The sequence below is a fragment of the Petaurus breviceps genome, unplaced genomic scaffold, assembly GCF_028583685.1.
Source record: "Petaurus breviceps papuanus isolate PSGF00001 unplaced genomic scaffold, PetGlider_PUasm1.0 172, whole genome shotgun sequence".
Classification (NCBI taxonomy): Eukaryota; Metazoa; Chordata; class Mammalia; order Diprotodontia; family Petauridae; genus Petaurus; species Petaurus breviceps.
In genome coordinates, this window is record NW_027185755.1 from 3,420,198 (window position 1) to 3,429,011 (window position 8,814).

The window sequence follows — 8,814 nt, forward strand, 5'->3', positions numbered from 1 at the left end:
GAAGCACACTTTAGTACTCAGATCTTACTAAGGAAGGAAAAGGGAATTCCAGGAAAGGGAGTGGAGAGTAGCGAATACTTGGGTGGGAACGGTCAGGGCTTCAGACAACTGCCTCCCGCCACCCCCCCACCCCACCCCCGGGGTAAGTAGCCGGTCCTTTCCCTCCCTCCTGGTAATCCAGCCCAACCAGTTCCTCGGGGCAGCCAGCCAGGAGAGCTATGAGTGAGCCCTATTCCCGCTCCCATTAACTCTCCCTCCCCAGGGAGAGCAAAGAACAAGGCCTGCAAACAGGAGCTTGAATTGAAAAGATCTTTATTTTCAGTTTGGCAATATTACCAGAAAAAAAAAAATCCTAAGGCTGTTTTAAACAAAAAAAAAATCAAGCAAAACTTGTTCAAGCAGAGGAGGATAACAGAATGTTTGTAGGCAGACGGTTTAATAAGAAACAAGAGAGACCCAAACTGAGTCTCATGACTGCTTTGGGCCTCATTTTTATGGGGTGTAAAACCAGTGAATTGGAAGTAGTCAACAAACATGTATTTTGCCGCTGCCCTAGAACTTCAAAAAGAAAGCTGACCAATTAACTGGTTTGGGGTTTCCTTTAGATTTTACAAACTCCAACCCCTACAGGGTATAACTATAGTTATGTGGGGATGGTTAACATCCTTTTTAGTTCAAGGTATATCTATTTCTAGCATCTCTTCCCCCCCCCCTCCTTTTTTCCAGTGTGACTCAGACTTAGATGACAGTCTAATCTGTAGCTGAGATGGACAAGGGAATGGAATTCCAAACCCCTATTTCCTGACCACCACTAATGAGGAATCTAACTGGGAATCACTTCCCTTTCTAGGTTAAATGACTCATAAAACCCTAACAACTCCACACCCACACTTCACTCCTCGAACTGAGCAACTCACACCGAAGAGCAGTCCCACCACTCCCTCCCAACTCACCACCCAAGACTCACACTGAGTTCATAAGACAGCAAACAGGAAGTTCCCTGGGCCCATGATGTCAGTATGATCATATGAACAAGTGTGTCATTGTAGGGGTGGCTGAATTTTTTTTTTGAAGAAAAAAAAGGAGACCAGTGATACTCATGAAACACCAGTGAATTTTATATAAAAAGCTTTAATGGGACAGAAGTACCGCCCCCAATTTTAAAAAGTTTAAACCCTGAGAAAGGAGAATCTACCCAGCCTCCCCCACCTCCGACCCACCCCAGCAAACGCCCTCAACACCCAGCACTTGCTGCTCCCACCACCGCCTCCTCTGGGCGGCCAAGAACAAGCATTAAGTTAGGGAAGAGGAAATACCAAGTCATGTCAATAGCACCATCATATATGTCTCTTTCCAAAAGGAAGGTCTGAGGCAGATCTCTTAAAGGGAAGACCATCAGGGTCTCCACGAGTCTATGAAGTCTGGATGTGTGCTGGCTGGCTCCACCGGCATCCATACAGTCTGACGCCAGCAGTCCCTTCTGCCCCAGCCTGGAGGGGTGACTCCTACCGAGGTCAGAAAAAGCGTCCCATCTCCTCTCTGACCAGCCTCTTAGCAGCATTATGGAGCAGATTCTCCAGATCAGCAGCTGCTCTATCGTCCTCCCCACCACCACTCCCCTCTGCCACCAAAGCCGTCACCAGCGCCTGGGGAAGGACAGGAACGAGGTCAGTCTTCCCCTCCTGGAGGTGGATGACCAAAGCCTAAGCCCCCAGGTCACTCAGAGCTGGACAGCGGCCTCGACAATAACTCGGGCCAGCTGAAGCTACGGGCACAGTCCAGAGTCCAGGACTCACGTTAGAAAGCCACGACTGTCCGCACCAAGATGTTTATCATGTTGTCTGCCTGGCGGCAACCCGGCTGGAGTTCACACGAAGGAGGCGGGGCGGTGGGCTTTGGCGGCCCTCCGGTGTTACTCAGGATGCCGGAGAAGCGCTTCTGTAAAACTCGGGCTAGACTGGGGAAAGAGCCCTCCTCCACCTGCGACGGCCGCCTCCCCAGGTCTTCAGCCTCGACCTCAGCCTTCCCTTCAGCCGGCGCCGTTTCTTCCTCCAACCTAGCTTTCTTGCTGGGGACTAGTCCGGCTTCCCCACCCTGGCCCAAGCTACTGCTCCGTCGTTTGCGGTTGGGTTTCATTGAGCGCTGAGACAGAGTAGCATAGGGCATCGGAGGCAGGTGATTGCAAGCGGGCGCTGGCTCAGTCTCCCGAGCTTCCTGCGTTTCCATGGGCTCTGGGGCCGGGATCGCCTCTTCAGACACCTGCAAAGAACCAACTTCGGCTTCAGCTACAGTCATGGGTTGGGGCAGGTTCGGAGCGGGAGCCAGGGCCGCGGCCGGGAAGGGTAGCTCCGCTTCGTCTGTCTCTACCTTGGCGGAGAGGTACAGCTCCCTGGCGCTCCGCATGACCAGCGATAGTTGAAGGCTCCGGTGCAACCTCAAGCCGCCACGCTGCATGCGCGAATGGTACATCTTCCACACCGACATGGTCATAATACGCTGCGCTTCCTTCTGGGCTTCCATGCCGGGACTGGGGCGCAGCACCAGAAGATAAGGAGGATGGATTAGTGGGCGGTCGGGGGGAGGGGGGGACCCTTGGGCAAACCCGGGTAACAGATGTGAGTAGCAAGAGGGTTTGATTACTCCTTATTCTTCGCTTGCTTTCACCCCCAATTCCCCTAGAAGCCCACCTCAAACTGAAGATTCTTCATCAACTTCAAGAGAGAGCCGAAATCGTTTACACAAATGAGGCAAACCCGGCCCCAGACCAAGCTCTTTATACCACTAGTTGCGTCACCGAGGAGCCGCCCCACCCAATCAGAAAGCCGCATCCCGGCTTTTCGACCCGCCACCGGAGGCCCTTTAAAGCCACAGGACGGAAATGCCAGACCTAATTCAAAGCCCATGAGACGGTGGGGGAGGGGAAGAAGGTTAGACTGGACTGGACTGAGTGGCGGAATTTTCTTCTGGTTCCTGCGTTTCGGTGCTAGTTGTTCCTGAGCTCGGTGTGAGATAGGTGGAGGTGCGAGATATCTCAAGCTAACCTTTACTTGCAGTCAACCGCTCGGAGACAGGGCACTCGAATGAAAGCGGGAGAATATCGGCCCTTCCAGGGCGTACTTCGGCTCTGTAGTGGGGCCCAGACAAGCTTCTCACTTGCACCTTGCAAAAGTGATAAGTGTTTGTCTAAGTATCTGGAAGAGCCTGGTATCTGTCTTATAAAACTAGCAATTCTCAAAAGCTACCTTGCCCCCGCTCTCTTCGAGACTGCGTGAAAAGGGTAAGAAAGGTGACAGAGAACTAGTTACAAATATTAAAGGTGATGTCACACATTCACTCCTGCTTCCCACCACCATGCCGCCCCGAGATTCTGCTTTCCCAAAAGGAAAGAGGGCGCGAGTTCAGTGGAAAAAGTAGGGAGTTTCAACCATAGCACCGACTTCCTGGAGATCCGGCCCCTTTAAGAGAAGGTCCCGCCCCTTGTGAGGCTTTGATGCATTCCCGCCACTAGGTTTCGTTTCCATGACTATATTAGGTAACCGTGACGTCCGGCGGTCCGGGGACCGTTCGCCGGGTGCCGGCGTTGCTTCCTCTTGCCCAAATAAGGGCAGAGGCCCGGAATCGTAGGGTCAGTGAATGGGAAGCCTCCTTCCGGAACCTCAACCCGGGGCGTCCGAGCTTACCCGCCTGGAGAAGGAAGGAAGGTTATTATTTAAGAAGGATGGATTTAGAGGTAGAACTTACGAGATCATTTTACAGATAGCAAAATTGAAGACTGGGAAAGGAAATTGTCCCAAGTTACAGGGTTGTAACTAGCAAGAGTTAGGGTTTGATATCCCCGTTCTCTGCGTTTAGTCTTCATTTCGCTCCAGATTCCACGCCGACTTCAGATCTTCCACTACGCCCCCATGTTGGTAATTTACTCCACCCCCTTTCAAGCATTTTTTTTACGGGTTATCTCACTCCATTAGAATATAAATTCCATGAGGGTTGGGATTATCTTTCTCCCATTTGTGTTCCTTCTTGAGACAAGATACCTATTTGTAAATGTTTAATAAATGCTTGTTGACTTCACTGGTGTTCTTCCTAATATCTCTCGTGGGCTTTCCCCTGGAGATTTCTCTTCACTTTTCCTAGAAGTGACTGCCCCTCCATCCCGCAAGATAACCATTATGACCCTGCCAAGGTTTCCTTTCCCCCTGTCCCTTTGTAATCTTTCCTCCACCCTACCTTCCTCGCGTAGGTGTTTGGCTCTAGGTCCGTGAGAAGTGGGTGGTCTCACCCCCGCCCCTTCCTCTCTCCTGCTTTCCGGAAACTCCGAAGTCGGGGGCTGGTTTTCTTCACCACCTCTGCCACCGTCTTGTATAGTGGTGTCTGACCGGTGGACGCGGTGCAAAAGGGAGTCTCATAGGCTGCCCGTTGGTCTACAAATCTGATAGACTTGCACTGAGAAATTAATTCCAGTTCCTTTCAAACCGCTGCAGGTCAGGGAGATGGCTCATGGCCATGGATCAAGGAGTCGGGGAGTTGCGAGAGGAGAAACCAGAGCCCGCCATGCAGGGAGGGGAACGGAGAGCCGCTAGGTGTAGTAGTGAAATGGTACCTGTGTTTCCTGAGGGTTAGGGACAATTTGGGGAGAGGGATTGGGGTACAGGAAGGATGTGATTCAGAACTAAAAAGCTCCATATTCTACTTTTCTGATTTCTGAACCTCGCTGGCAAGAAGAAAGGAAGGAACTTCTTAATCTGGGCTTCTTTGCATAGTACAATCCCAGCACTGGAAATATAATATTCCTTGTTTGTACCTGTTTATCTGCATGTTGTCACACCCATTAGACTTCTCCTTGAGGGCAGGGACTGGCTTTTGACTTTCTTTGTATCCCCAGCCCTTAGCCAGGTACCTGGAACGTAGTGGGCACTTAATCAATGCTTCCTCACTTGACCGGAGAGGGAGCCAGGGAGACGCAGGGCCAGGGAGTTGGAAAATAATGCATTCCAGCGTTACAGTTGTGTACACACGTACAGAAAGACACAGACACCCACACCACACCATGCGTTTCCCCCTACTGCCCTGGGCCAGCATCCCGGAAGAGAAGCCCCTGCGTTCCCCGGCAGGGAGTAAGCATTCAGCTCCTTCCCAAGAAAGAGATCATTACCTAACTGGACAGCCCTGGCCACTTTGCCCTCACTCCCGGCAGACGCCAAGGGAGAGCGTCCTCTGTAGGCCCCGGACCTCATCTCAATGGCTTCTCCGAGAGATGGCCTATCCCGAAAAAGAGAAAGGGGTCGCGTACCGCTACCTGGGGGGTAAGAAACCAGCCCTTCCCCTGACCAAGATGGTGGCCGGGGATGGGGGAGGGAAGTGGGGTGCCGGTGAGGGCGGAAGTCTCTGTGTTCCGGGATCCCAGGACCTCTCACTTCTCCCTCCCCGTGTGTGGGGCACGTCTCGTAGGTGCCCTGGGATTTTCGTGACGGAGGCGGAGCCCATTCTCTCCCGGGGTTAGAGAGCGCTTACTTGATACAGTATACCTCTGAAAGACCCTTTTTTCGTGGTCCAAGAGTGAACTGCAGAGGTGGCCGTGAGGAAGCCGGAACAGCTTTCCCGGGAGGAGCAGGGGCTGGGGGTGGGGCGTAAAAGTGGGATTCTTCTTCTCCTCCTTCCATCACCCACCCGCCCTCGTTCCCCGTGTCCTCCACGACGTAATAAGGGTGCCCTGCTGGCCTGAGTCCCAGCAGAGGGGGGTAGAGGCTGGGGGGACTTGGCAAAGCACCAGATCTCCTGTCCCCTCCCCTGCCTGGCAAATCCAGATAATAGGAAGGGTGAGGGGTGCCTGGAGATGGCCCTGAGTTCCCTCTTCACCGACCAGAGAAGTTCGGAAGGCAGCGAGCACTTCCCGGGCCTGTACCAGCAATGATGTGAGCTTCTGCAGGAGACTTCGGTCAGGGTCAGCAGGAGTTCGACTGTACCGCCAATGCGCCGCGCAACAGCCTTCGGGGCATTGAATAGGACCGGGAGGACCTAAGGGAGGCTTGATATCCTACCTGGTTGAGGAGAAGCAGGGATAGCTAGGTGTTGGTGAGGACAGAGTGCTGGATTTGGACGAAGATCTGCCTCCTGCCTCCGGAGCCAATCCCGGACACTTAACATAAAGTTATGACCCTAGCAAAAGACTTAACCATCTGTGCTTCAGTTTCTTCATCTCTAAAATGGGGACAGTAGCACTTTCGAGTGTTGTTTTGAAGCCCAAACGAGGTAATATGCAAAGCATGCCATATAAATGGTAGCTATACTCTAGAGAATGTTATATGGCCATCTAAGGACCATATGGCCTAGGCCCCGGTAAACTAAAAAAATTGATTCCACAAAGAACTTTTGTATATTTAGGTTCTATCTAGATTAATTGTATTAGAAATTAAATTGTATTATGAAAATTGTTTTGACATCAAGGATTCCCAGGAAGGATCTCAGAGGCCACTTCATTATATTTTGAGAATTGCTGGTGTAATCAGGTAGGGGTGGCCATAAGAGAGGATAGGAGATACTGTCCTGGGGGGAGGGTAGCTTGGGGAGCCCTAGGGGACACACACAGGCCATATATGGAGTGATAGAGGAATACCAGAGAGAAGACATAGTAGATGATGAAGTATGGGCTCTGAGAGCCCCCTCCAGCTCTCCTTGAGTTCTTGAGGTACAGGTTCTAGGAACCTCCCTTGGACTCTGATTAAATCATCTCATTTGATGAGGCAATAAGCCTTACATTGTGGCTGGGCCCAGACCTCTAGCCTAGTTACTACTAACTCTAGCCCCCTACAACCAGAGCTAGAAGTTAGGTCTCTTGAGGCTACCATGGCTTTGGCCTGCAGCATACTGGATGACTCCCCAATAAATGGATGACACTCAGTTGCCCAAATGGATTGGCTCCCCCATGAATTGGCCAAGGTGTCCCATATGACCAGCTCCCAATAAAGAGGAGCAGCACCCTGGAAGTCAGTCCTAATACCTGCTCTAAAGGGGTAGCTGGAAGGAAGAGGGCTCAGGCCTGAGCACCCTTTCTGTTCTCTCAGGGTCCAATACCTCCTGTGCCATCTTCTTGCTGCTCACTGTGATCTCTGTGAGGTTCCACCTGCTCTTTTCACCATCACACCTGGAAATCTCCAGGAGGGCAGGGGAAAGAGGAGGGCCTCAGAGTGGGGGCAGGAGGGACCATGATAACTGCACTGTACAGGGCTTTGTCTAGAGGTTTGAAGTAGGAGGGCTGTTCCTTGCCATCCCCATTCCCCAATCGGAAGCTTAGCAGGAAGATACTTGGGAGGAATGGGTTTCAACTTCCCCTCCCTCATCTGTTTATCCACTTTCTGTGCCATGGACACAGTGCCCCTAACCTTGAGCTGGTGACAGACCTGTTTCTGCCCAGAGTACACTTGGCTGATATAGTTCTGAAGCACCTTCTAGATAAATCAGTTTTGAAATAAAAATTCAACTTTTTAAATGATTGCTACAAGCTTCTCTCTCTGGTTTCTGGAGTTTGGGGAGGAAATTCAGCCAAAAAAGGCAAAGTCAAGTTACTCTGAGGTATGATCTTGCTCCTATGTGTCTCCTTTACGCCTTCTGAAGGGCAGGAATGATGGGATCAGAGTATGTCGGCCACCCCCTCTTTGCTGTCAATAAGTAGAAACTTTAGTTACAAATGCCATTGTTTATTCTTATCAGTATTATTATTCCCATATTCACATTTCTCCAGCTCTGTTTCTTTACAGTAGTTAATGTGCAAGCCTCATTACTGGGGTCACAGGGGGTGAGGCGGGCTGGGGGCTGGGGAGCCTTGTGTGTGTTTTCTGAAGGTCACAAGGTCATTGGCACTTCACACAGACAAATCCTGGCAGCCCCAGGGTCTGGGGGAATTTTTTTGTCTTTTTTTTCTTCTTCCTTTTTTTTGTGGAAAACTTGATTCTGGGCCTGACTTCTGGGGGTGGTTGGTGGAGAAGCAGCTGCAGCATCAGCAGAAAGCACCCAGCATTCCTGGGCCATGCAGCTCAGCAGAAAGGTGAATGGGCTAGGGGGAGTGGGGGGGAGGTGGCCATTAGATGAGGGATGTTTGAGAAAGGAAGGTGAAGAGCAGGACCCTGGAGGGGGGAGGGGGAGCAGACCCCCTTTGGTAAGGCACAACCCTTGTCTTTGGCTCTCCTGGGAGGAGCTGACTCCCCTGTCCCCGTCCTCAGCCCACTTCAGCACAGTCCCTCAGGCCCCTTCCAGGCTCTCTGCACCTTTTGGCATCTGTACAATTAGGGGCCTGGATAAGGTGATTCCTAGATCCTTTTCAGCTCCAAGTCTATGGTTCTCAGAATCATGGCACAAACATCTGCTTACAACCATGGAATTTGGAAATCCAGAAGTCTCTCCTCCCTCCATATTCCCCCCTCCAAGCTGCCTCCTTTATTGCTAAATGACACCTCCCCCCAAGCTTCCAGGTGTATAAAATAGGCAATCCTGGTGACTTTTTTCCTGGAAGCAGAGGCTACAGCCTAAAGGGAGGAAGGAACCTGGGGTCCTATAAGGGTTGCAAAAGGGGAGAGGGTGACTAGCAAAGCAAGACACTCTGAAATAACTATCACACTGGGGGAAAGCTCAGGCCCAGTGTGGTTGAATCTCACCCACTCACTGTTCTTGTTGGGGCAAAAGGCTCCAGAGCCTAAGCTGGACCAGGGGCTAGGAATGTGCTGAAGGGTGGCTGGTAGACAACCCAATTTTAAATTTCAACTCTGGCCTACCCCTGTGCACTGTTCTCCTCCTCCTCTCAACCCTTGCAAATAGGACAGG

The 8,814-nt window shown here is 51.5% G+C and overlaps 2 protein-coding genes across 5 annotated transcripts in view; both read right to left on the reverse strand.

Annotated features, from left to right (window-relative positions):
- Positions 1–295: 295 nt before the first annotated feature.
- Positions 296–3,161, reverse strand: IER2 (immediate early response 2). Of its 2 annotated transcripts, none has more exons than XM_069082969.1 (2): positions 3,042–3,161; positions 296–2,527 (listed from the first exon to the last, which is right to left on the reverse strand). In XM_069082969.1, exon 2 carries the CDS (start codon positions 2,518–2,520, stop codon positions 1,798–1,800), a length of 723 nt encoding a protein of 240 aa, XP_068939070.1. In that variant the 5' UTR covers positions 2,521–2,527; positions 3,042–3,161; the 3' UTR covers positions 296–1,797. The 2 variants fall into 2 exon arrangements, with proteins under 2 accessions (XP_068939070.1, XP_068939069.1); XM_069082968.1 differs by lacking the exon at positions 3,042–3,161 and adding an exon at positions 2,688–2,763.
- Positions 3,162–8,813: 5,652 nt separating this feature from the next.
- NACC1 (nucleus accumbens associated 1) overlaps position 8,814 on the reverse strand; it is a 21,100-nt gene continuing 21,099 nt past the window's right edge. For all 3 annotated transcript variants that reach the window (XM_069082961.1, XM_069082963.1, XM_069082962.1), the window contains one exon: position 8,814. This exon is cut by the window's right edge and continues 3,652 nt beyond it. The gene's annotated coding sequence lies outside the window, so the exon portion shown is untranslated.